The following is a 26588-nucleotide window of genomic DNA, read 5'->3' on the forward strand; positions in this document are numbered from 1 at the left end:
CTACAAGAAGGGTCAGAGCCGTCTCTATTTCCTGAGGAGACTGAGGTCCTTTAACATCTGCCGGACGATGCTGAGGATGTTCTACGAGTCTGTGGTGGCCAGTGCTATCATGTTTGCTGTTGTGTGCTAGGGCAGCAGGCTGAGGGTAGCAGACACCAACAGAATCAACAAACTCATTCGTAAGGCCAGTGATGTTGTGGGGATGGAACTGGACTCTCTGACGGTGGTGTCTGAAAAGAGGATGCTGTCTAAGTTGCATGCCATCTTGGTCAATGTCTCCCATCCACTACATAATGTACTGGGTGGGCACAGGAGTACATTTAGCCAGAGACTCATTCCACCGAGATGCAACACAGAACGTCATAGGAAGTCATTCCTGCCTGTGGCCATCAAACTTTACAACTCCTCCCTTGGAGGGTCAGATGCCCTGAGCCAATAGGCTGGTCCTGGACTTATTTCCTGGCATAATTTACATATTACTACTTAACGATTTATGGTGCAACTGTAACGAAAACCAACTTCCCCCGGGATCAATAAAGTATGACTATGACTATGACTATATAATATTTTTATGTATTGTACTGTACTGCTGCTGCAAAACAATAAACTTCTGTGGCCACTATATTAGGTACACTTGCTCATAAATGCAAATATCTAATCAGCCAATCATGTGGCACCATCTCAATGTATAAAAACATGCAGACATGGTCAACAGGTTCAATAGTTCAGACCAAACATCAGAATGGGGAAGAAATGTGATCTAAGTGACTTTGTTTACTTTTTTATTGTTTGTTTCTGATCTTTTTCTTGCACATTGGATGTTTGATGGTCTTTGTTGTGTGGCTTTTTAAAAATGGTTTCTGTAAAGTATGGGTATCTGTCTTTTAGAGCAATGATTCCCCTCAGCACTACATATGATCTGTTGTCTACGCATGCATATTGATCTGCAGTCTGCACATGTATATTGTTCTCTCTCTCTCTCTCTCTCATTGCAATGTGAATACACTAGTTACAGCCATCTCCCATGTGCGTGTTTCTATTTAATTGATATGTAGTTGTAAACACATGACAAATTAGCGACAAGTATGAACCTAAATGTCAAAAAATATCACGAACTGCACCGACAGTTACAGGACGAGACAGTGAGAGGAAAGAGTTAAACAGTACGGAGAAAGCCGTCACAGACGCTAACAAAGGGATACATGAGTACACAGTGAAAGGCACAACTAGCAAATTTAAAGTGAAACTTTACTGATGGCTTCAGTCAAGAAAGTTGACAAATTTGATAGCGCTAATGAAGGCTGGGAGTGATATATTGAGAGGTTGAACTGTATTGTAAGGTGAATGACGTGGATGAGCAAACAAAAGTATGCACTCTTCTTAGCTTAATGGGTATAAGGGCGTACAGTCTTTTATGAAACTTAGTAACCATGAAAAACCAGTAAGCAAGACATTCAATGAAAGTGTTACAATTTTACTTGAGCCCTGAACTGCTGGTAATAGCTGAAAGATTTAGATTTTACAAAAGGAACCAATCAAAGAATAAAAGCATTTCTGAATACATTGCAGAACTGTGCAAACTTTCCCAGTATTGTGATTTCAGAGATGGACTTTCTGATGTATTAAGGGATAGGCTCATAGTCAAAGCACTCAAAAGAGGCTACTGTCTGAAAGAGACCTAACCTTAGAATGGGCATTGACCATTACCATATCAATAGAGACTGCAGCAAAGGATTCAGCAGAACGATGAAAAAAAGTTTGAAATGTGAAATGTACTAAATTTCCCTGAATGGTGCGAAAAGCCAGAAATGTTATGGATGTGGCAAATCCTTCCATATTGCAAATGACTGTTGGTTCAAAGAAAAAGTTTGCAGAAAGTGCCACTGACACGGTCACCAAGAGAGACTGTGGAAGGGAGACAAAAAGCACAACTGAGTGAAAAGTTTCAAACACGAAACTCAGCAAATGCATAAAATGACCAAATGTGAAACAGAATCGGACTACACAGAGTCTGACAAAGGTGAGCTGTCATGCCTAGAACTGCATAGTATAACTGAAGCAGATCACAAAGTCATATGGATCTCAATAGATGTGTCCGGTACAAAACTGAAAATGGAGCTGGATACAGGGTCTGCTTTGTCCATAATTCCAGAGGCTGACCACAACAGACTGTTTTCTAAAATACCATTAGAGAAGACCTCAGTGATGCCAAAGACCTACACAGGTGAAAAAGTGTCGCGCAAACGCAAACTGAAGGTGAATGTGACATATGGAGGCCAAGCACAGCAGTCAGAGCTTTATGTATTGAAAAGTGGAGGGTCGAAGCAAGCAGCTGAGAAGAAGTGTGTGAGAAATCGGGTAGAAAAAGTCTTTTTTTTAACACTGCTCGGGGAGAAGGGTCTGCACTGCGCAGGTAGAGCAGTAGCACGCCAAGGTTTAAAAAGAGGAATTTTCAACGGTTCTTGTTTCAGTCGAAGCAAGCAGCTGAGAAGAAGGGTGTGAGAAATCGGGTAGAAAAAGTCTTTTTTTCAAAACACTGCTTGGGGAGAAGGGTCTGCACTGCGCAGGTGCGTGACGTAGCGCACCAAGGTTTAAAAACAGACCACCATATACAGCGGCCATCGTCGGAGTGGACTGAGTCAGAGTGGGACGGCTTTGGCTCAACAGGCTTCTGCGAGAACAGGCAGAGGTCAGGGTAGGTTCCGGTAAGTTTTTTTGTCCAGATTGTTTAGAGCAGAGAGAATGCCAGGCAGGATGTTGGAATGCTCCTCTTGCAGGATGTGGGAAGTCAGGGAGTCCTCTGGTGTCCTTGACAACGACACCTGCAAGAAGTGCATCCAGCTGCAGCTCCTAAAAAAAAAAGCGTTAGGGAACTAGAGCAGGAGCTGGATGACCTGCGGATCATTCGGGAGAATGAGGAGATTATAGATAGTAGCTACAGGGAGGTAGTTACGCCAAAGGAGCAGAGGACAGGAAATTGGGTCACTGTCAGGCGAGTGAAGAGGAAAGGGCAGGTAGAGCAGGGTTCCCCTGTGGCCATTCCCCTCAACAACAAGTATACCGCATTGGATACTGTTGGGGGGGATGACTTACCTGGGACAAGCTGCAGTAGCCGGATCTCTGGCACTGAGTCTGGCTCTGCAGTGCAGAAGGGAGGGTGGAAAAAGAGGAGAGTGGTAGTGATAGGGGACTTGATAGTTAGAGGTACAGATAGGAGGTTCTGTGGTCATGACAGAGAATCCAGGATGGTTTGTTGCCTCCTGGGTGCCAAGGTCAAGGATGTCTCTGATCGCTTGCATGGCATTCTGAAGAGGGAGGGTGATCAGCCAGGTGTCGTGGTGCACATCGGTACCAATGACATAGCAAGGAAGAGTGAGGAGGTCCTGGAGAGTGAATATAGAGAGCTTGGTAGGAAGTTGAAAAGCAGGACCTCGAGGGTGGTAATCTCAGGATTGCTACCTGGGCTACGTGCCAGTGAGGGTAAGAATAAGATGCTCTGGAGGATGAACAAGTGGCTGAGGAACTGGTGTAGAGGGCAGGGTTTCAGATTTCAGGATCATTGGGACCTCTTCTGGGGCAGGTGGGACCTGTACAAGAGAGACGGGTTACACTTGAACTACAAGGGGACCAATATCCTTTCAGGGAGGTTTGTTAGTGCTGTTGGGGAGGCTTTAAACTAGATTTGCAGGGGGATGGGAACTAGAGTGCCAGAGCTGACAGTGTGGCTGGGGTGAAAATAAATGTTAAAAGTTCAAGTAAAGCCGCAAATAGAAAGGTGAGTGGTGGTAAAAATCTTGAGGTGTATATATTTTAATGCTAGGAGTATTGCGGGGAAGGCGGATGAGTTGAGGGTGTGGATTGACACGTGGAATTAGTGAAACTTGGCTACAGGAGGGGCAGGACTGGCAGCTTAATATTCCAGGGTTCTGATGTTTCAGATGTGATCGAGGCAGAGGAATGAAAGGTGGGGGAGTAGCATTGCTTGCAGGGAAAATGTTACAGCAGTGCTCAGGCAGGACAGATTAGAGGGCTTGTCTACTGAGTTCTTGTGGGTGGAGCTGAGAAACAGGAAAGGTATGGCCACATTAGTGGGGTTGTATTATAGACCACCCAATAGTCAGCGAGAATTGGAGGAGCAAATCTGCAGAGAGATAGCAGGCAACTGCAGGAAATGAAGTTGTGGTGGTAGGGGATTTTACTTTTCCATGTATTGATTGGGACTCCCATACTGTTAGGGGTCTAGATGGTTTAGAGTTTGTAAAATGTGTTCAGGAAAGTTTTCTAAATCAATATATAGAGGTACCAGCTAGAGGGGATGCAATATTGGATCTCCTGTTAGGAAACGAGTTAGGACAAGTGATGGAAGTGTGTGTAGGGGAGCACTTTTGTTCCAGTGATCATAACACCATTAGTTTCAACTTGATCATGGACAAGGATAGATCTGGTCCTAGGGTTGAGGTTCTGAACTGGAGGAAGGCCAAATTTGAAGAAATGAGAAAGGATCTAAAAAGTGTGGATTGGGACAGGTTGTTCTCTGCCAAGGATGTGATCGGTAAGTGGGAAGCCTTCAAAGGAGAAATTTTGAGAGTGCAAAGCTTGTATGTTCCTGTCAGGATTAAAGGCAAAGTGAATAGGAATAAGGAACCTTGGTTCTCAAGGGATATTGCAACTCTGATAAAGAAGAGAGAGTTGTATGACATGTATAGGAAAACAGGAGTAAATAAGGTGCTTGAGGAGTATAAAAAGTTCAAGGAAATACTTAAGAAAGAAATCAGGAGGGCTAAAAGAAGACATGAGGTTGTCTTGGCAGTCAAAGTGAAAGATAATCCAAAGAGCTTTTACAGGTATATTAAGAGTAAAAGGATTGTAAGGGATAAAATTGGTCCTCTTGAAGATCAGAGTGGTCAGCTATGTGCGGAACCAAAAGAAATGGGGGAGATCTTAAATGGGTTTTTTGCGTCTGTATTTACTAAGGAAACTGGCATGAAGTCTATGGAATTAAGGGAAACAAGTAGTGAGATCATGGAAACTGTACAGATTGAAAAGGAGGAGGTGCTTGCTATCTTGAGGCAAATTAAAGTGGATAAATCCCCAGGACCTGACAGGGTACTCCCTCAGACGTTGAAGGAGACTAGTGTTGAAATTGCAGGGGCCCTGGCAGATATATTTAAAATGTCGCTGTCTACAGGTGAGGTGCTGGAGGATTGGAGAGTGGCTCATGTTGTTCCGTTGTTTAAAAAAGGATCGAAAAGTAATCTGGGAAATTATAGGCCGGTAAATTTGACGTCGGTAGTGGGTAAGTTATTGGAGGGAGTACTAAGAGACAGAATTTACAAGCATTTGGATAGACAGGGACTTATTAGGGAGAGTCAACATGGCTTTGTGCGTGGTAGGTCATGTTTGACCAATCTATTGGAGTTTTTTGAGGAGGTTACCAGGAAAGTGGATGAAGGGAAGGCAGTGGATGTTGTCTACATGGACTTCAGTAAGGCTTTTGACAAGGTCCCGCGTGGGAGGTTAGTTAGGAAAATTCAGTCGCTAGGTATACATGGAGAGGTGGTAAATTGGATTAGACATTGGCTCAATGGAAAAAGCCAAAGAGTGGTAGTAGAGAATTGCTTCTCAGAGTGGAGGCCTGTGACTAGTGGTGTGCCACAGGGATCAATGCTGGGTCTATTGTTATTTGTCATCTATAACAATGATCTGGATGATAATGTGGTAAATTGGATCAGCAAATTTGCTGATGATACAAAGGTTGGAGGTGTAGTGGACAGTGAGGAAGGTTTTCAGAGCCTGCAGAGGGACTTGGACCAGCTGGAAAAATGGGCTGAAAAATGGCAGATGGAGTTTAATACAGACAAGTGTGAGGTATTGCACTTTGGAAGGACAAACTAAGGTAGCACATACAGGGTAAATGGTAAGGCACTGAGGACTACAGTAGAACAGAGGGATCTGGGAATACAGATACAAAATTCCCTAAAAGTGGTGTCACAGGTAGATAGGGTTGTAAAGAGAGCTTTTGGTACATTGGCCTTTATAAATCAAAGTATTGAGTATTAAGAGCTGGAATGTTATGATGAGGTTGTATAAGGCATTGGTGAGGCCAAATCTGGAGTATTGTGTTCAGTTTTGGTCACCAAATTACAGGAAGGATATTAATAAGGTTGAAAGAGTGCAGAGAAGGTTTACAAGGATGTTGCTGGGACTTGAGAAACTCAGTTACAGAGGAAGGTTGAATAGGTTAGGACTTTATTCCCTGGAGCATAGAAGTATGAGGGGAGATTTGATAGAGGTATATAAAATTATGATGGGTATAGATAGAGTGAATGCAAGCAGGCTTTTTCCACTGAGGCAAGGAGAAAAAAAAACCAGAGGACATGGGTTAAGGGTGGGGGGGGGAGTTTAAAGGGAACATTAGGGGGGGCTTCTTCACAGAGTGGTGGGAGTATGGAATAAGCTACCAGACGAGGTGGTAAATGCAGGTTCTTTTTTAACATTTAAGAATAAATTGGACAGATACATGGATGGGAGGTGTATGGAGGGATATGGTCCGTGTGCTGGTCAGTGGGACTAGGCAGAAAATAGTTCGGCACAGCCAAGAAGGATCAAAAGGCCTGTTTCTGTCCTGTAGTTTTTCTATGGTTTCTATGGTCAGAACTTTTCAGGCGTGAATGGTTAAGAAAAATCCCAGCTAGACTGAAACACATTCAAAGCTCTCAGTGTGTCATCAACAGGCAACTGCAGCCCAAGTGGAAGCACTAACCAGAGACCGGCACAGCTGCTTAATGCTAATGAGAAGGGGATTGGTAAACTCAAAGGCATGAAGACCAGAATTGAACTGGATGAAACAGCAACACTAAGATTCTATAAAGCATGTCCAGTGCCTCATGCACTACATCCTAAAGTGGAAGCTGAACTTCAGAGCTTGGAGGCATCTGGAACTCTTTCCAAGGTTGAGTGGAGCGATTGGGCCATGTTCATTGTCTTGGTGATCAAGAAGGGGAAGGTCAGAGCTGTTCACATAAGTGGGGATTTCAAAGTGAGCATCAACTCAGTGCTGTGTACTGTGCAGTAACCCCTTGCAATGAATAGAAGACACTTTTGCATCTTTGGCAGGTGGGGAGAGGATTTCAAACATTGACTTGTCACAAGCCGATCTGCAAATGGCGATTGAGGAGTCAAGCAGGAAGTTCCTCACAATCAACACTCACAAGGGACTGTTCCAGTATAATCGTCTCGTCTTTGGCATCGCATCAGCTCCAGCAATTTGGCAAAGAGCAATGGACCAAATGTTCCAGGATATCCCAGGAACACAATGATGACATCATTATGACTGGCAAGAATGATGAAGAGCACCTCCAGAATCTTGGTAAAGTGCTTTCCAGGTTGAGTGAGTACGGTCTGCGCACAAAGAGAGAGAAATGTGAGTTTTTCAAGAATGAAATCTCAAATTGTGGACATGTCACTGACAAGCATGGCTTGCGTAAGTCACAAGAGAAGACTGAAGTAGTGCTACAGGCGTCCAGACTGAAAAATGTGTCACAACTCATGGCATACTTGGGCCTTGTAAACTACTACCACTAGTTTCTCCCAAACATTGCTACAGTGCTGCACCCATTGAACACACTGTTGCAGATAGGAGCAAAGTGAGAATGGTCAAAAAGATGTGACAGAGCATTCAAGGAGACAAAGAGACTAATAATCAGATGAAATGCTCACCCATTGTGGCCCATCTCTGCCCATCAGACTGATATGTAACGCATCTCCTTATGGCATTGGAGCTGTTTTGTCACACACTATGAAAATGGATCTGAACATCTGATTGTGTTTGCTTCAAGGTCATTGGTGAGTGCAGAACACATCTACATGCAGATCAACCAAGAGGCCATTAGTCTAGTATGGGGAATAAAGAAGATCCACCACTACCTTTATGGACAAAAGTTTATGCTAGATACAGATCACCAGCCCTTTGTGTCCATTTTCAATCCCAGGAAGGGAATTCCAGTGATGACTACTACCTGGTTATAATGTTGGGCACTATTCCCAGGAGCTCACTCTTATGACATAGAGTTCAAGGTACCAAACAACACAGCAACACTGATAGCTTGTCATGGCTTCCACTGTCAGCAACTGAAGAAGAAAGCCCTTCATACTGTGACCCATCAGAAGTGTTCCACACTGCAATGATGGACCAATTTCTGGTAACAAATTTGAAAATACAAAGAGAAACAAGGAATGACCCGACATTGTCAAAAGTCTATGAAATCACCATGCAATGATGGCCAGCTCATGGTAACCCTGTTTCCAGAGTTCTCAATGAGATGAGACCAACTGACACTACGTCAAAGAACGCTGAGTTGTAGATCTCGTGTTGTGGTTTCTCTAAACTGCACACCAGAGTGTTAGAAAATCTACATGAAGGACATCTGGGTACAGTCAAGATGAAGAGTCTCACCCGAAGCTATGTGTGGTAGTCAGGAATAGATAAACAGACTGAAGACTTGGCCAAAAGCTGTTCAGGATGCCAAAGGGCTCAAAATGCACCCCACAGGCACTGCTACAGCCATGGGAATGGCCATCATCACCATGGAAAATAGTACAGATTGACTTTGCTAGGCTATTCATGGACTCCATGTTCCTGATTGCTGTGGATGCTCATCTGAAGTGGCCGGAGGTCCTACCAATGAAGTCAACCATCTCAGCAAAAACTCTTGCAGACCTGAGGACTATCTTCGCCAGGGACAGCTTACCAGAACAAATTGTGAGTGATAACGGACTAAAATACACGTCAGAAGAATTCCAACTGTTCATGAAGAAAAATGGCATCAGACATTTCAAGTCAGCAATCACCCAGCAATGAATGAGTGGACTGAAAGGTTTATCCAAACCTTCAGGAAGTCCATTAAAGCAAAGGACAAGGAGGATGTTTCTCTACAGCACAAGGTGGACAAATTGCTTTTTCTGTATCAGAGCTCTGTTCATGTAACAACAAATCAAACACTTGCAATGTTGTTCATGAGCAGGAATCTAAGATCTTGCATTGACCTCCTAAAACCAGACCTACGGAGGGATGTGCAGAACGAACAGTTCAGCCAGTTGCTAAGTGAAGCAGCAAGGAGCTTTGAGATTGGACTGGAAGTCCTAGCACACGATTACCAAGAGGACAAGTAGTCACCTGATCGGATAGCTAGAAGAACTGGATCACAGATGTACACAGCGGATGCTGGAGATCATACATGGAGATGTCATGTGGACAATATACTGGATGCTCAGCTGAAGGTTGATTGCATCCAACAATGTGGACACATTACAGCCACTGGACTTACCTCCCAGTGATCAGCATGTCACTGACAACAACTCAGCACCGGCAACTGAGAATGTTGTCTTAAACAAGACACCTACCAAACCTGATGGCACTCCACAGGTCCAGAGGCACTACGAGAACATTATCATTGACAAGACCCCTGCCAAACCTGATGGCACTCCACAGGTCCAGAGGCACTACGAGAACATTATCATTGACAAGACCCCTGCCAAACCTGATGGCTCTCCACAGGTCCAGAGGCACTACGAGAACATTATCATTGACAAGACCCCTGCCAAACCTGATGGCTCACCACAGGTCCAGAGGCACTATGAGAACATTATCATTGACAAGACCCCTGCCAAACCTGATGGCTCACCACAGGTCCAGAGGCACTACGAGAACATTATCATTGACAAGACCCCTGCCAAACCTGATGGCTCTCCACAGGTCCAGAGGCACTATGAGAACATTATCATTGACAAGACCCCTGCCAAACCTGATGGCTCACCACAGGTCCAGAGGCACTACGAGAACATTATCATTGACAAGACCCCTGCCAAACCTGATGGCTCTCCACAGGTCCCGAGGCGCTACCTGGAAAGAATCAGTGTGCCACCCAAAAGACTGACCTTTAGTATAGTGAAGTTAGTTATGGACCATTATTGTGAAATTATTTTTATTTGGAATATGGTTTTTGAAAGGGGAATTGAATGTTTTGTACATATACAGTTTTATGGTACATTAATGGAAAAGGGAAGGAAGTGAAATGTATGGATCCATTTCTTTTGGAGCAATGACTCGGCTTAGCACTATGTATGGACTGTTGTCTATGTATGCATGCACCCCTCCCCCTCCACACCAGTTAAGGCCACTTCCCGTGTGCGTGTTTTTATTTAATTGATATGTAGTTGCAAAGACACAACAGTTTTATTGTATTTCTTTGTTTTGTGGATGCCTATAAGATGACAAATCTCAAGATTGAATACAAAAAACATACTTTGAAAATAAATGTACTTTGAACTTTGAAAGTAGAACCTAAGTACTGGTCTATCATTAATTAGGACCTTTTCAAACCAGGAGCTGCTGATTTGTTGTTTTACATACAGTTATGCCAAATTACTGCTGAGATTTAAGTCAGAGGCAAGCTTCCAATATTTCTTGTAATACAAATTAAATGAGGTTTGGCTGGACAGCTGTTGTTACTTAAATGTTACAAATACTTACTGTACATTAGATTGGAAGCGTAAAATTCAGGATCATCCGGGTTCACTTGCAAAGGTTCTTCACAGTATTTCTCAATATTTTCGTTTATGTACCAACTTTTATTCTCATCAAACAGAGAAAAGTACAGATATTTAGCTTGGTCAATCTTGACCTGTGAAGTAGGTTAAAACAAAATTGCAATTGGTTTATTATTGTCACATGTACTGAGATACAGTTAAAAGCTTGACGCATACGGTTCATACAGATCAATTCATTATGCAGTACATTGAGGTAAAGCAATAATGGAATGCAAAATAAAGTATAACAGCTTTAGAGAAAGTGCACTGCAAGTGAACAAAAGGTGCAAGATCCGAACAAGCTATATAATTATTTCAAGAGCCCATCTTGTCGTACTAGGAATCTTATTGTAACAGCGGGATAGAACTTGGTGGTATGTTCTTTCAGGCTTTTGTATCTTCTGCCTGATAGAAGAAGGGAGAAGAGAGAATGTTCTGAATGGATAGGGTCCTTGAGTATTCTTGTTCCTTTCCTGAGGCAGTGAGAAGTATAGACGGAGTCCATCTGTCCTCCGTGATTTATTGAGCAATGTACACAATTCTCTGTAGTTGCTTGTGGGCTCATGCAAAGTAGTTGTCATACCAAACCAATATGCCTCCAGATAGAAGTATAATTGCGGCCAATGTTGTCATCAATAAGAAACACTACTTTGCTTTGCACACGAGCTTATAACTTGAAGTTCTAAAGTGCAGGGTGAGTCAATTGTGTTGTGTAAAATTTCACTCCCTGAGGAGAAATGCATTCCTATTCCATTGATTGCTTCAACATTGCAGTTACTGGAAAGCTATGACAAACATTTTTACTACATTGCAATCCAGTGACACATTTATTTTTTTCCCCAAGGGATATTAAAATGGTTTCCTCATTGCAAAAATACATCGCATTTGGTGTAACCACTAAAGTCCATTGTAAGTATCATCCACAATAGGACCATTAGGAAAGAATACAATATAGAGTCCGGATTTTAAATTTTGCATTAAGGAAAGAAGAAAAAAGTGCATCAAATTTATATGCAGGACTCTAATATTTAATTTTTTTTATTATTTAGTTTTTAATTTGAATTTTTCTTCCTCTGAAGTTTCTCCATTTATGAATACACTGTCCCTTTATAGAGTGCACAGTTCTGTTGGTGCTAATGCCTTTTCATCAGTGACATACTGGGAAGTTCCTTGATGTTGATCATGTCAACTAATTACATTCTGATAATCTCCCCAGGGATAAATATCCAGCACTGATCAATAGATAGAGATTTTCAGTGTTTCTACCGTTTGTAACTGGGCTGCATGAAGGTCAGGTGTCTCAGCTGCTCAAAGGATCAGGAACTGGCCTTCTAAGGACTAATCTCAGCTCCTTGATCAGACGTATGGATATGTCATGCCTCTGTCAACACTGACCGCCTATCTCCCTTCTACCCTCTCATTCATCATCAGTGAAACATCAATGTAATGCAATAAACTTCAATGCAGTATATGGAAAATAAAACAAATAAGCCCAATTCAACTTTGCAAATGTCATCCCTCCATTCACAGAATGCTGGAGAAACTCAATAGGTTAGGCAGCATCTGCGGACATGAACAAACGGTCAATGTTTTGGGCTGAGACCCTTCTTCAGGACTGGAAAGGAAGGGGGAAGACAATACAATAAAATGGAGGGGGGAGGGGGAGAAGGATAAAGTGATAGATGAAGCCAGGTGTTTAAGAAAGGTAAAGGGCTGGAGAGGAAGGAATCTGATAGGAGAGGCGAGTGGACTATATGAGAAAGGGAAGGAGGATAGGCATTAAAGGGAGATGATAGGGAGGTGAGAAGAGATAAGAGACCATAATCGGAAATTGAAGAAGAGAGAAGGGCAAGGAAAATTTTTTTACCAAAGGGAGAAATTTAAATTCATGCCATCAGGTTGGGGGCTAACTAGACAGAATATAAACTGCTGCTCCTCTACGCTGAAAGTGGCCTCATTGTGACACATGAGGAGGCCATGGAATGAGAATGGGAATCAAAATTAAAATGTTTGGCCACCAGGAATTTCTGTTTTTGGCGGATGGAATGGAGGTGAAGTGGTTCCTCATTGACGACGGGTCTCACCAATGTGGAAGAGGCCACATTGGGAGCCCTGGACACAATAGATGACCCCGGCAGATTTGCAGATGAAGTGTTGCCTGAGTGAGGAGTTGAATGGGCAAGTGTCGCACCTTGACCACTTGCAGGGATGAGTGCCTGGAGACAGATTAGTAGGGAGGGACGAACGGAAAAGGGAATCATGGAGGGAGCAATCCCTGTGGAAACAGAGAATGGGGAGGGGGGAGGTAAAGTAGGTTTGGAGGTAGGATCCCTTTGGGGTTCACAGAAGTTGCGCAGAATGATTTATTGGATGTGGAGGCTCATGGGGTGGTAGGTAAGGACAAAAGGAATTCTAAGGCGGCAGGAAGAAGGGGTGAGCACAGACATTCAGGAAATGGAGGAGATGCAAGTGAGGGCAGTGTCGATGGTGGAGGAAGAGAAACCACGTTCTTTGAAAAAGGGTGATGTCCTGGAAAGGAAAGCCTCATCCTGGGAACGGATGTGGTGGGGATGAAGGAACTGAGAAAAGGGAGTAGTATTTTTACAGGAGACAGGATGGTATGAGATAACGAGATAGCTGTGGGAATTGGAAGGTTTATAAAAATGTTGGTCGACAGTTGTCACCAGAGATGGAGAACAGAGAGATCAAGGAAGGGGAGGGAGGTGTCAGAGATGGACCAAGTGAACTTAAGGGCAGGGTGGAGGTTAGAGGCAAAGTTCATAAAGTTGACAAATTCAATATGACTACATGAAGCAGTACCAATGTTGTCGTCAATGTAGTAGAGTGAGAGTTGGGGAGCATTATCAGGGAAGGCTTAGAACATGGATTGCTCTACATAGCCAATGAAAAGGCAAACATAGCTTGGGGCCATGCAAGTGCCCATGACTACTCCTTGAGTCTAGAGAAAGTGGGAGGAGCCGTAGGAAACATTGCTGAGGGTGAGGATCAGTTCTGCCAGACAGAGGAGAGTGGTTTTAGAAGGGAAATGGTTGCTTCTTTTATTTAGAAAGAAGCAGAGAGCTTTAAGGCCTTCTTGATGTGAGATAGAAGTGTATAAGGACTAGACATACATGGTGAAAATGAGGTGGCCAGAGCCAGGGAATTGAAAAATTAATGAGGAGATCAAGAGCGTGAGAAATGTCATGGATAGGTGGGAAGGGGCTGAACCAAGGGGGATAGAATGGAATTGTAGTATGAGGAAGCATGTTCAGTGGGGCAAGAGCAGGCAGAGACAATAGGCCTACCCATACAGTCAGGCTTGTGGATCTTGTGTAGGAGGTAGAAGCAATCCGTGCGGGTAAGGGGACTATGAGTTTGGAGGTGGTGGATGGGAGTTCTTCAGATTTGATGGGATCATTGATGGTGTTGGAGACAGTTTTATGATGCTCCAGAGTGGGGCCTGGTCCCTACACACTTCGATTCCCCCATCAATATGACCTTAAAGCTCTCCACTTCTTTCTCAATAAAAGAACCACCCAGTTCCCCTCCTTCGTCTGGCAGAACTGGTCCACACCCTCAACAATTCTTCCTTTGGCTCCTCCCACTATCTCCAGATTTGAGGGTGAACCATGGACACCCGCATGAGCCCCAGCTATGCCTGCCTCTTCATTGGCTACGTAAATTCCCTGGTAATGCTCCCCAACTCTTCCCCATTATATTTACGACTGCATTGGTGCTGCTTCTTACACCCATGCTGAACTCATCAATTTCATCAACTTTGCCTCTAACTTCTACCTCGCCCTTAAGTTTAGTTGGTCCATTTCTGAAATCTCTTTCCCTTTTCTCCATTTCTCTCTCTCCATCTCTGGAGACAAACTGCTGACTGACATCTTTTACAAAACTACCAATTCCCACGGCTCTCTTGACTGTACCTCATACCACCCTGTTTCATGTAGAAATACTGTTCCCTTTTCTCAGTCACTTCGGCTCCAACACATCCATTGCAGGACATTAGAAATGTCCTCCTTCAAAGAACGGTGTTTCCCTTCCTCCTCCATTGATGGTGCCCTCACCCACATCTCCTCCATTTCCCTAACATCTGCATCTTTTTGCAGTCTTAAGAGTGATAGAGTTCTTGTCCTTACCCATCACCCCATGAGCCTCTGCATCCAACACGCCGTTCTCTGCAACTTCCGCCATCTCAAAAGGGATCCTACCACCAAACACATCTTTACTTCTGCACCCATTCTCTCCGCTTTCGACAGGAGTTGCTCCCTTCATGATTCCCTTTTCCATTTGTCCCTCCCCACTAATCCCTTTCCAGGCACTGATTCATGCAAGTGGCCAAAGCGCTATACTTGCCCAATCACCTGCTGCCTCATCTCCATTCAGGACCCCAGACAGTCCTTCCAGATGAGACAACACTTCACCAGTGAATCTGCTGAGGTTGTCTATTGTATCCAGTGCTCCCGATGCAGTCTCACTGATGAGACCCATAATAACTCAGCGCCATTCGCCAAAAGCAGAACCTCCTGGTGCCCAAACATTTTGATTCTAGTTCTCATTCCCATTCCAACATGTCAGTCCATGCCCTCATCTTGTACCACAATGAGGCCACACTCATTGTGGAAGAGCACCACCTTATCTAGCAACAGCTTATAAAGCAACATCTGGGTAGCCTTTGACCTGATGGCACAAATATCAATTTCTCTCTCCAGTAAAAAAATTTCCGTCTCTTCTACTTCTATTCCCCATTCTGGCCTCTTACCTCTTTTCACCTGCCTATCACCTCCTGCTGGTGTTTCTTCCTTCTTCCCTTCCTCCTATGGTTCATTCTCCTCTTTTATCAGATTCCTTCCTTTCCTACCCAACTGGCTTCACCTATCACCTTCTATCTCTTCCCCTTCCACAAACATTTCACTCTGGCATCTTCCCCCATCCTTTCTAGTCCTGAAAAAAAGGCCTCAACCTGAAACGTTGACTCTTCGCTCATTTCCATGGATGCTGCCTGACCTGCTGAGTTTTGGTGTGTGGCTTTGGATTTCCAGCATTTGCAGAATTTCTTGTGTCTATTATCTCTCCATCGTTTCCTCAGTCATTGAAGCTACATCTTTGATAATATCATCACAACTGCAAACAACAGGTTGATAATGTCTGATTATTAATAATGAGTTTCTCCTCACCGGCCTTGCATAGGAATCTATCATGTTTTTGGCACAGATCAGGAGAGGTCCCAGGAGCCCGGAGGCTATATCGCGATCCATATCCACATTGCTGTAGTAAAATCGGGTCAGGCAGCCCAGATCTGAGCTGGTGGGTCCGTCACTTTGTGCCACGGTCCAGAAATAAGTAACCGTTTCATTGGGCTGAACAGCATGATTTCTTACATTGATATCTGAAGAGATAATCCAAAGAGAATGCACACATAGAATATGAGCAAAGGCACCCAGGGTGCTTAACATTTTTAAAACAGCTATAATTATTCACTGTAAGATTTAAGACTTAATCCACAATTTTAATATTTAGCTGTCTCTTCGGAAAAGCAAGAAGTTGAAGCAGGACGAATATTTTAGATCCTTCACTGTGTCCACAATTCAATTACAATTATGGCTGATCTTTTACTTCAATGTCGTTTTCCTAGGCCAACTCCATATCCTTTCATTGTCTTAATATCTAAGATACAGTATATTAACCTTTGTCTGAATATCTTCAGTAACTACCTTCCACTACCTTCATGGGTAGAAAATTTGTACCCTTACTTCGAGATTAACTCATGACTCTGGACAATTCTACAAGGGAAAACATCATATCTGTATCCATCCTGTCAGGTCCGGCTAGAGTTTTGTGTCATCCAATGAAATCACTCTCATTCTTCTGAACTCAAGAGAACACAGTCCCAGACTACAGAGGGAGGGAGTACAAGGGTAACTGATTTCTCTAATACAATTATTTACCTTTATTAATCTCTTCCAGTTCCTCTCAGCTTTTTGTTCTTCAATACATCTGGGAGTTTTTTTTTAATCTTCACATATTAAAATAGATATATTTGTTTAATTTTTCTGCCATTTCTTGGTTCCCCAATATTTTCTCCTGCTTTTGAAAGACCCGTGTTAACTTCAGTGATTTTTTCCCTCATTCAGGAGACTTACTCTTCCTCATGACAATAATAGAAGGTATTTCTTTGAACTAGTTGTAATACCTTCTTCAAGGTACAGATTTTCCATCGGGTTATTCTGTCTTAAAGGAATGTTAGTTGTAATATACTCTTGTTCATTAAATGATAGCCATTGCTTGGCTAATTTCCCAATTGACAATGGCAACTTACATTTCAGACTTTTGTATTTTTGGTCTGATCCAAGGTCCTGGTTATGGATAGAACTGAATCATGTTCAGTCTTAATATAAACCTCTTTCTTATTATAATCACTCTTCCACAAAGGCTCCTTAACTGTATGGTTATCAATTAATCCTTTCTTATTGCACAATCAGGATGCTTCCTGAAAAGTTTCTCAATGTACGGTTCTAGAAAATCACTTCATGAAGTTGCCCTCCATATTATCAGTACTAATTTGCCTGCACATAAAGTCACCAGTGATTATGTGTTATTCTTGCCATGGGTTTCTTACATTTCCCAATTTATTTAATGCTCTAAAAGATCAATATTATTTTGTTGTTTGGACAAGTTGCACCAAATTTTCTGCTGTGAACTGTTTCTTAGCTCAAACGACATCAGTTCTATTGATAAACTTAACTAAGATCGCTTCTCTCTACAGCTTCCTCTCTTTCTTTAATAAGGTGACTACCCTGCCTCTTTTTCCATTTTTTGCCTATTTATTCTAAAAGAACCCAAGACTACTTGATTCCCAATTTGAATCAGGTTTTTATAATAACTCTTAGATTATATCCATTTGTTTCTACTTCTCTCATCAGTTTGAGAATGTTAAAAATACTGCATGCATTCATAGAGACTCTTCAGTTTAATCCTTTGTTACCATTTTTCTGTCAGCTTATCCTAATTGGAAATCTACTCACGTATGTATGCTCTGCCTTTTCCTGACACATTTTGTTTATTATTTCTTATGCCCCTATCTTGCATTATGCCTTATCTTTTCACTTTTTTACTTTCCAATCTTTTTTCTCACCTGAGCCCTTTCCCTTCTGCTTACTTTACAGCCTTACCCACAAACCGAGTTACTATAGTCACCAGGACACATGACCTAGCCTAACTTAAATGAAGCTTATTTCGACTATGAGATCTTGGAATTGTGTATGGAAGAGAGGCTGGGAAGAGAGCCTGAGTATAAATAAAGCGTCATGAAGATGAGTGTTTCTCAGAGAATATTATGCAAGCTACATTACTTTTAAATTTCAGAGGACATGATCATGTGTGTGTAAAAAGAGGTCCACCATTAGGTGGCATTATCTTTATTCTTTCTCTTGAAAATAATGCTGAGACGAATCTGTATTTCACAATCATCACGAGGAACTGTGAGTGTTTGAGCAATAACAAAGGAAATTATACCCTTGGAGAAGGCTATTTTCATCAACTCGAGTTAATGTGGGTTCTTCTCTCACTTGAGCAATGTTTCTCAGTTAATCAGGCTTTTTGTGCACACTTTGTTTCTAATCTGAGGTAGAGGGAAACGAAAATAATGTTTTTGCCAACAGATTGACAGTAGTTCCTTGTTACCCATGTGTGATTCTGTGGATAATCTCGACAAATGGAACATGGCAGTCAATGACTGACTGCTTTTCAATAATGCGTGTCACTTAACACACTGTAATACCTGCACCATACACTGGAGTGCTCTCTTCAGTTACCTGATGAGGTACCTGAGCTACCGAATAGTGTTTCCATGGTTACTGATAAAGCAAGCCAATTCACAGTTAGATGGAAGGAGGGAATTTTATTTATTTGTTACCAGCTACATCAGCATATCCTGTCCGTCTCTAAATATATAAACCACGTAGTTGGCTGGCCCATTTCAGAAAAACATTAAGAATTAATTTACTGTACATTACTATGACTTAGGGATTGTTTGTCAGTCAAACCAGGTAAAAGTGGCAAATTTTCTTTATTTTGTACAATACAATAAAACCTGATAATTTAATAGCTATCATTATTAAGGCAAGCTTTTTATTCCTACTTTATTCAATTATTTCAATTAAATTACATAGCCACTACAGAAGGATTCAAATTCACAGAATCAGCTCCATGAGTCCAAATTTTAATTCGCTCTACTTCATTTAATCACACTGCAACTATTTTCCCTGTGATTAGTTTTGCTGCCTGGCTTGCTGCCCCATGCAATTGTACAATGTCACCAGACAATTGTACATGCACTGATTTCAGATCCTTATAATTCTTACCTGATGTTGCTGCTTCTTCTCATGTCATTTTATATACATTTGAAGTTTTTTGATAATTTGTTTCTCAGTGCTTGACTCAGTTGGGGAGTAAATGTACCTTTTTACAATGCTTAAAGATTCATGCCAAAACCAGTTTATTACTGATCAAAGGAAACCTGAAACTGTACAGTAGTTTTTTGAGTAAAAAACTTTGCTTTGATTAGAACACTCTAATCTTTTCTTTCTTACCTCCAGCACCATCCATCCTTAATTTTGTCAGTCCATGTGGAACGATATTATATGTTCTGCTGGCAAGATTCTTAAAGATGATCTGTATAGAAGAAAATAGATCCTTATTTAAGGAAGCAGAAAGCATCAATAATGTTTAGCCAAAATGAATATCTCTGGGAGATGAGAGCTGTGAGTTTGCCAACAGGTTTTCTACAGTATGGGGTAAAATTCTGGAAGCTTCTGAAGTTCAGACTAAGGATTCAAAGCCTAACTAATGTATTGGTTGGGATATCTTCATTTCTCCTTACTGACATGAAGTTTAGTGGGAAGGACACTGAATTCAGATGTGTGGATCAGTAGTGTTAATGGAAGTTCTGCCTTGTAGATCATGGGTTAAGAATCTGTTTACACCTCCAGGAGTATGACATAGTCCAACTGAAAACTGGTTTAACTGAACAGAGGAACTTTATGCGCAGTACTGGATGTCTGCGTGCCCTGAGAACCTTGTCTCTCCATTTCTGGGTGGAATTTCTTTTGATAGAGTCAGAGTTGTACAGCACAGAAATGGGCACTTCGGTCCATCAAGACAATACTGACCCTTTTGCCTATCCACACAAATCCCAATCTGCATTAGGTCAATTTACTTCTATGCCTTACTTAACATAAAACATCATCAAATTACATCAAAAGAACTGAACATGCAAAACAACCTGCAGTGGAGTTTCAAATCTCAATGCTGTAGTATATGTAAACAAAGCAAAGCTCAATTAATCTGGACTATTGAATATAACTCCTATCACTACCCTGATATGCCTTTAATTCACTTTTTTTCTGATGGTGTACTTTAGTATAATAAGATTTCCAGTGAGTTTAAAAGGATTGCAACAAACTGAACACTGTAATGTCCAAACAGAGTGTGTGGAATGTGGCTAAATCAGAGGGAGTTGAGCATTTTGGAGGGGAGAAGCAGGAGGATGTCATGGCATTAGTGGGATTGCTCTGGGAGCTGACATGAATCCAGTGGAGATGAATAGCTTCCTATGTCATAAGAAATAATATAAACTATAGATACACAAACATACAGTAAAATATCAACTATTGATTGTGAATCTTGTTGGCTGGGACTCTGGCTCGTTAGCCCAATCTCTAATGTTCCACCTTTTGTGTCCCTTTGAACCCACCATGGTCCTGTAACCAAATTTACTTTAAACCCACCATGGCTCTAGTTCACACCCTCCTGAAACTCACAAGATCTTTACTCTTAATGCTCCCATTAACCTACTTAAGCCAGGGATGAGGAGAAATTCCTTCAGTTAGAGAGTGGTGAATGTGAAATACTCTCCCAAAGCATGCTGTGGATGTCACTGAATGTGTTTTGAATCATCCAGGTCCCACTCACCATGCGAGCACTCTTATGTCTCCTCCCATCATTGCAGCATCTCTTAATTAAATAACAACATTCCCCTGCAGCCAGAGAAGTGTTGCTTGTATTGTAATATATTCCTTTAAGGGCTAGCTGCAAAGATTGTATGTGCTGGCTTCCATGCTGCCAATTGTGGGAACTGGCAATGCATCTGTGGAACAAATGGGTCTTACTGAATTGGCAGAGAATGACTTGTAGCAACAGTGGGGACTAGTACTTGGGATCTACTAGTCACAATTTATATCAGTGATTTGGATGAGGGAATCAGTCTGCCACCAACACAAAACTGTATGCAATTGTGGTTAGCGAAGGGCTGCACTGAACTGCAAGATGAGTGGCAAGTACATGACAGATGCAGAATTACATGGACATAGAGTGAGAAACAAAAAGTCAACGTGTTACTTCAATGGTGATATGTTGGGAAATCTGAATGTTTGAAAGGATCAGGTGTCCTTGTAGGTCAGTCATCAGTTGCAACCAGAGACTCTGCTGTGGGGTCTGTGCAGCCTTCCAGGTGGGACACGGAATAGGTTTGGCAACCACGCACGTTCCAGTCAATCAGTGCTTCAGTGTGGTGGTATTTAACACCCTTCTCATTCCAGTCTTGTCAAGATTTGACCAAAAGCACAGCAATGTCGACATTCCCTACTTAAGATCATCCTTGCTCCGGAAAAGAAAGCCACTGTTTAGGAATGACGCTGTAAAGGAGCAGTATTCTTTTAATATTTAGGCACTGCTTCCTAGCTGCGGCGTTGACATTAGCTTTCAGTTTGAGAGATTTTGCTAATGGCTCTGTTGGCCTAGCATTTATAGTTTTTCCTTTAATTCTGCAAAGTTATTAAAAGTCAGTGAACTGTTCACCGGCTCTGTGTCTCCTGGACCATAACCACACATTTGTGTCAGCAAGTCTTACCCACTAAGATGGCCTGAGTGGAGAGAGAACGGCTGATCGCGCCCCTGAATTCCATTGGGCAAACAGGAGAGAAGCTAAGGTCAGTAGAGGCTGATTTGGCTGATGTGGCTTGTATGGTGCGACAGCTACTCGCAGAGTAGCAAGCCCCGTCCAAACCAAAGTTCATTGCTCAGATGGAGGAGAAGTTAAAGTCAATGGGGTCTCGCTTCGCTGAAATGAAATGAAGGGTTTCGGCCTGAAACGTCAACTATACTTTTTTTTCCCCATAGATGCTGCCTGGCCTGCTGAGTTCCTCCAGCTTTTTATGTGTGTTGCTCCAATTTCCAGCCATCTGCGGATTTTCTCTTGTTTGCACACAGTACAACAATTGTTTACAGACCAGCAAGCCCAATCCAAACACAACGAACAGATGTCAGCACCCACAGCAATGGTTCAGCAACTCACTGCCGACAGCCAGAATCAGGAGGCAGCCATTACCCCTCTCTCTGTCACAATTCAGCAGCAGCAGCCTTCAGCCAGGACAGTCCCACTCCCGGCATCTCCCACATTTTCCTTCGCAACAGTCTCATCAGCCTCAGCCACTGACTCCTCAATTCCCTGAGCAGTTTCTGGATCAGAGCCAAGTATTTCACCAGCAGGCAGATACTCTGGTAAAACCTGGAGGATGCAGGAACTTTATTACCCAATGTGAGGTGAATTTCCAAGCCCAGCCAAGTCAATTCAGTGATGATGCATGTAAGCTGGCTTATATGGTGAATCTCTTAGATAGGCACCCACTTAGCCTGTTCAGCAAGGTTCCCCACAGCCCAGTCCTTCAAACAATTCATGGTTGAGTTCAAGAGAGTGTTTGATCTTCCAGTATGTGGTCAGGAGTCAGCTCACCAACTCCTGGACCTGCACCGAGGGCAACCAAAACCTTCTCTCATCCCTCACTACTTTTTGAAACTTATTTCTGTTTTTCCACTACTTATTTTGACTTAACTACTTAATATACATAAATATAATTACTTTCACCACAAAGTTAACACATTTCATGACATATGCCGGTGATATTAAACCTAATTTTGATTCTGTTTCTTACTGAAAATCGGTCAACTCTTCAACCACTTCTGTGTTTCTCCTTCTGTACTTGGGCCATAAGCCATCACCAAAAGCAAACATCTATAAACAACAAGCATTTAAAAAGGCAAGCAGCATGTTGGCCTTCACTGTAAGAGGCTTGGAGTACAGAAGCAAAGATCTCGAACTACAAATATTAAGAGCCTTATTGAGAGCACATCTGAAGTGTTTGCCATTGAGGGAATGCAATGAAGGTTTACTGGACTGCTTCCTTGGGTACCATGATTGTAGTACAGTACAGGGGAGATTGAGATGATTGGAATAGAGTTTAGAAGAATGCCAGGATCTCAGGAGGGTTTTTCTTCTGCCTGGGGAGGTGAAGGTGGATGGTGGCTGTCTAGAACCAGGCTTTACAGTCTCAGACGATGGAGTACGGCACTTAGGACAGAGATAAGGTGAAAGTCCTTCAGTTAGAGAGTGATGAAAGTGAAAGGCTAAGACCTTGTCCTTTCTGTGTACATTCATCCCTGTAGTAATGGGTCTGAATATATTAGAGTTCTACAGCGAGGAATTGTTTGTATGTTATTCATCACAATGAGTTATATGAAGGTACACCTACTGCACTCAATAATGAGCTCTCAACCATGGGCATGCTCAGAACATTCGGCTCTGGGTAAGTTCTTTACCCCCAAGCCTGATTCAAAAACCAATGAGATAAGAACTATTGGTTCACAGGTGCCCCGAAGTCTGCTCTTCCTCGCACATCACAGTCGGAATATTGGTAACAATGGGAGTCATGCAATGAAACTTTAACCTCTTTCAACAGCATACCTGTGTTGTTGTTATCCCTAATCAATGCTCACACCAATGCTGATAAATTGACTAAGTTATTAAGTGTAAGCCAATTACACTCCACATACAGGCCAGTCAACCTCCAGCTATGGAGGTGAGGATGAGGGCAAGGGCATGGGATTTTAGCTACTATGGAGATCCAAGAGCTGTGTGAGATACCTCTAATATCTCTAATGCAAGTACTGCCACAAAGGGGAACTGTGTGGCTGCACTACTAGGGAAGACAGCGGTTAAAGAGTGGACCTAGGTCTCATGCCTGTTTAATCATTTATACAGGCATTTACTGTAAATAAGCCAGTAAGATAATGGGTGTTAATGCTAAGTACTTTGATAGCTAATGGTGATCCTGCAGTTTTATTTGCTGCGGATACAATTTAGGCAACAATGAAAGCATCAGGCTGGATGTTGGATTTGGTGCAGAGAACAGGGATTAATCAGCTGCTGTGTTTTTGATGAGCTGTGGCTAATTAACTTTATCTATTCATAAGAAGTATCTTGACAACTTCTTTGAATGACAGCCATCTTATCTGACGAATCAATTGACATTTCAGACTACTACTGCCAAAATAAATTCATATCTGGAACGGAAAGAAAATCTTGCAGATAAACTCATGTAGACAAAAGAATTTTCATGAGAAGAATGACCTTGAGTTAATTCCTTAAAAATAAGATTCTATCTCTAAGAAATGCAAATTTAAAAATATTCTTTTCCCATTCATAATTGATGGGCTCTTCACGCCATACACATTTGACCACCAGTAAAATCTTTCCAAGTATATAGCAGCATTCTACCTTAAAGCGATCTCCAACTTCTCCACGTAGAACTGGGCCCAAAATCCCTTTTGATGACCCTGCATCTGGTTTATGTTTAACAACTGTAAAGGTATGGTCAGTATACTCAATGTAAACAGCTTTTTTATACTTCTTTCCAATGCGGTGTGGCCCCTTTTCCAGATATTTTTCTCTTAAATTTCTGAAAGTAAGAAGAAACATGAAAATATATAGCATGACGTTTCACATCAAGCGGTATTTTCACTCACAGACACTGATCTTTAGACTTCCTTATATTTAATTTCATTCTGTTTAATACTTTGCCTGTGGTGCTTTTGTTTAATTGCATCCTTTGCTCAGTGGCAAAGATCAAATATGGTTGACTATTCTTTTTTTTCTGTCAACTTGCTCAATGAAAAATTCTAGAGACAGAGGCAGCAGTAACCAATAGGAATGGGGCTTACATACAATCAACGTATGTGTATAACCAATAGCAATGGGGCTTACATACAGTCAACCTATGTGTATAACCAACAGGAATGGGGCTTACGTACAGTCAACCTATGTGTAAAACCAATAAGAATGGGGCTTACATACAATCAACCTATGTGTATAAGCCAACTTATGCATTTACATTCACTGTGTTTTTTTATTATTGTGTTGTTTTTGTGCTGCATCAGATCTGGAGTAACAATTATTTCATTCTCCTTTACATTTGTGTACTGGATATGACATTAAACAATCTTGAATCTGGATGTACTTATTGAATAGACCAATAGGAAGCATCAGCTGCTTCCCATTTCCTCTGACCATTGATACTCCAGTGCTCATAGTTGAACAGTGTGTATATCTGACTCACAAGCTCTGTCACACTCTCAAAGACTTCCTGCAAAATAATCTATTGCTGAGGATAATATTCTAGAAGATGTGTCTCCTGGCTTTCAACTCCAATAGTAATACTCCCTCAGAGAATGTCACATCACTGGGCACCTTAGATGCATCAATCAATATATAAAACACATGAAGGACTGTACCTGCTCACATCACTTGGAATGGTTGGAGCATAATCCCAATCACACTCCTCAGCAGCAATGAAGTAAATCCATTCCATTGACCTACTTTTGGTAACAGTTGTCCGTAACATGTATTTAATTGATATCTTAAAGTCCTGTTCATTGTCTTCCTTGTCGTCATATGTTTCATTATTAAAATCATCCTCTGCCTTTTCTGATTCAGCCATTTTCTGAAGGGATGCAATGTCATCCTCACAGATTCCCTCTATATTAAAGTAGGCTGTCATCCCAGCTGTTACAACAGAGGGGAAATAAAGATGGAAACTGTAAATATTTCACATATCCTTTGATGGGCGAACAAAACCTTCTCTCATCCCTATTAAGCAAACTTCATCTGATTCATACCTACAACACAGTATTTCTGTGCTATATGAATGTCCAAGAATAATTATTAACTCAATAAAGATCAATTCGCCTACGTTGTTCAGTTGTACACAAGGGTTATATAAAGTCTTTTAAAGAATTACAATCTTAAAATGCTAAGGTCAAGGCTCAGTGTTTGTTCTTAAAAGAGTTGGCATCAGACATGGTCTAAGCCCATGACCATGCCTAAATCCCTGCTGAAAGCACAAAGCAGGTCTGAGGCTTGACACAAAATTTTCTCCTCAATTTCTTTGTATGCTCTTACCGGCAAAACAATCCCTTATCTGTTCTCACTAGGTGAACAAACTAGATTTTCCAAGAATGATTTAGTTCCATCACATTCAAATTCTATTATACTCATCAAAGAGAAATCTAAGTGTTGGACAATCGAATATTTCCTGATTTTCTGACCAAATGTATTTATGTTTGGCATTTTGACCAAATACCAGATATATTTGTCCTTGGATATAACTGCTAAACATGCAATGTAGCAGCTATATACTTCACTTTCAAAATTCTGTCTTGAATTCAAAAAACATGAATGGAACAATGAATTTCAGAAGTCAAACATAAAACCCAGACACTTCTAGATAGCACATTGAATAATCCGGATCCAGGAATTTATTTCCCCATTAGTTTCTTTTGTACTGGCCTGTTATATCCTTTTTAGTAAAGTATTAAAGCCAGAGAAACAAACTCCCTGCCTTAAAGAATGTTTCTATTTCCTGAATTGTCTAATTTAATGATGCTTGAGTGAAATCACTGGTAAGAATACCTGGGTTTGTTTTATCTATTCATTTCCTGGGATCTTTGACAAGGCCCATTTTTATTGTCCACCCCTCTGTGACACTGTAATGAACCAGATTCTTGATTGTTGTGATTGATCTGGTGAATGCAGTCCCACAGCACCATTAGGAAAGGAGTTTCAGGATTGAGATCCAGAGATGATGGAGCATCAGCATTTCCAG

The 26588-nt window shown here is 41.8% G+C and overlaps 1 protein-coding gene across 2 annotated transcripts in view; it reads right to left on the reverse strand.

The window, feature by feature from the left end:
• The window catches only part of f8 (coagulation factor VIII, procoagulant component), a 79539-nt gene that overhangs the window by 36110 nt on the left and 16841 nt on the right, over positions 1-26588 (reverse strand). For both annotated transcript variants that reach the window (XR_010019515.1, XM_063060670.1), the window contains exons 7-11: positions 25219-25489; positions 24206-24386; positions 19185-19266; positions 15771-15982; positions 10532-10682 (exon numbers count right to left, since the gene is read on the reverse strand). Coding sequence is in view for 1 of the 2 variants with exons in the window: in XM_063060670.1 (XP_062916740.1) it covers positions 10532-10682; positions 15771-15982; positions 19185-19266; positions 24206-24386; positions 25219-25489 (897 nt within the window). In the remaining variant the exon portion in view is untranslated. The remainder of the gene's footprint in view (positions 1-10531; positions 10683-15770; positions 15983-19184; positions 19267-24205; positions 24387-25218; positions 25490-26588) is intronic.

The sequence above is a fragment of the Mobula hypostoma genome, chromosome 10 (assembly GCF_963921235.1).
Source record: "Mobula hypostoma chromosome 10, sMobHyp1.1, whole genome shotgun sequence".
Lineage (NCBI taxonomy): Eukaryota > Metazoa > Chordata > Chondrichthyes > Myliobatiformes > Myliobatidae > Mobula > Mobula hypostoma.